We start from the raw sequence: 480 nt of genomic DNA on the forward strand, positions 1-480 counted from the left end.
TAAGCGAGAGTTTAAAGCGCGTGTCAGCAAAAGAGTTAGCTTGAACGTGCCGCTACCTCACTCAGCATGCGAGCCCCCTAACTTCGAGTGCATCAGTGGCATGTGCATCACGCCGGACAAGCGCTGCAACGGAATTAGGGACTGTGACGATGGCTCGGACGAGGAAGTCAACTGTCGTGAGTATACTTCGAGGCAATATCTGAGTACACTCTGGTATTACGTTATTTCGAGTATGATTCTGAAGCAGTTTAGTCGGTAGAAAAGCAGATGTGCAGGTCGGACTTTGTTCTAATTTTCCCGACCTTATGAAGGTAGAAGTCGATTTATAAACATGTTCAGTGTAATTATGTGATACTTCTTATGTTGATGGTATTTTTAATTTTCAAATAGCTCTTTCTGTATATATATTTATTTTTTTTTGTGAGTTTAGATGTCATATCACAATTACAAATATTTTCAAATGTGTACTTATAACTTTTG

General features: G+C 39.6%; 1 protein-coding gene across 1 annotated transcript in view; it reads left to right on the forward strand.

Moving 5' to 3' along the window:
* Positions 1-480, forward strand: part of LOC119594807 (basement membrane-specific heparan sulfate proteoglycan core protein-like) — a gene marked incomplete at its 5' end in the record, with an annotated part of 219,836 nt that overhangs the window by 59,002 nt on the left and 160,354 nt on the right. The window contains 1 exon segment of the mRNA XM_037943897.1: positions 66-176. Coding sequence (XP_037799825.1) covers positions 66-176 — 111 coding nt within the window.

This window comes from Penaeus monodon, chromosome 34, assembly GCF_015228065.2.
Source record: "Penaeus monodon isolate SGIC_2016 chromosome 34, NSTDA_Pmon_1, whole genome shotgun sequence".
In the NCBI taxonomy this organism is placed as follows: Eukaryota; Metazoa; Arthropoda; class Malacostraca; order Decapoda; family Penaeidae; genus Penaeus; species Penaeus monodon.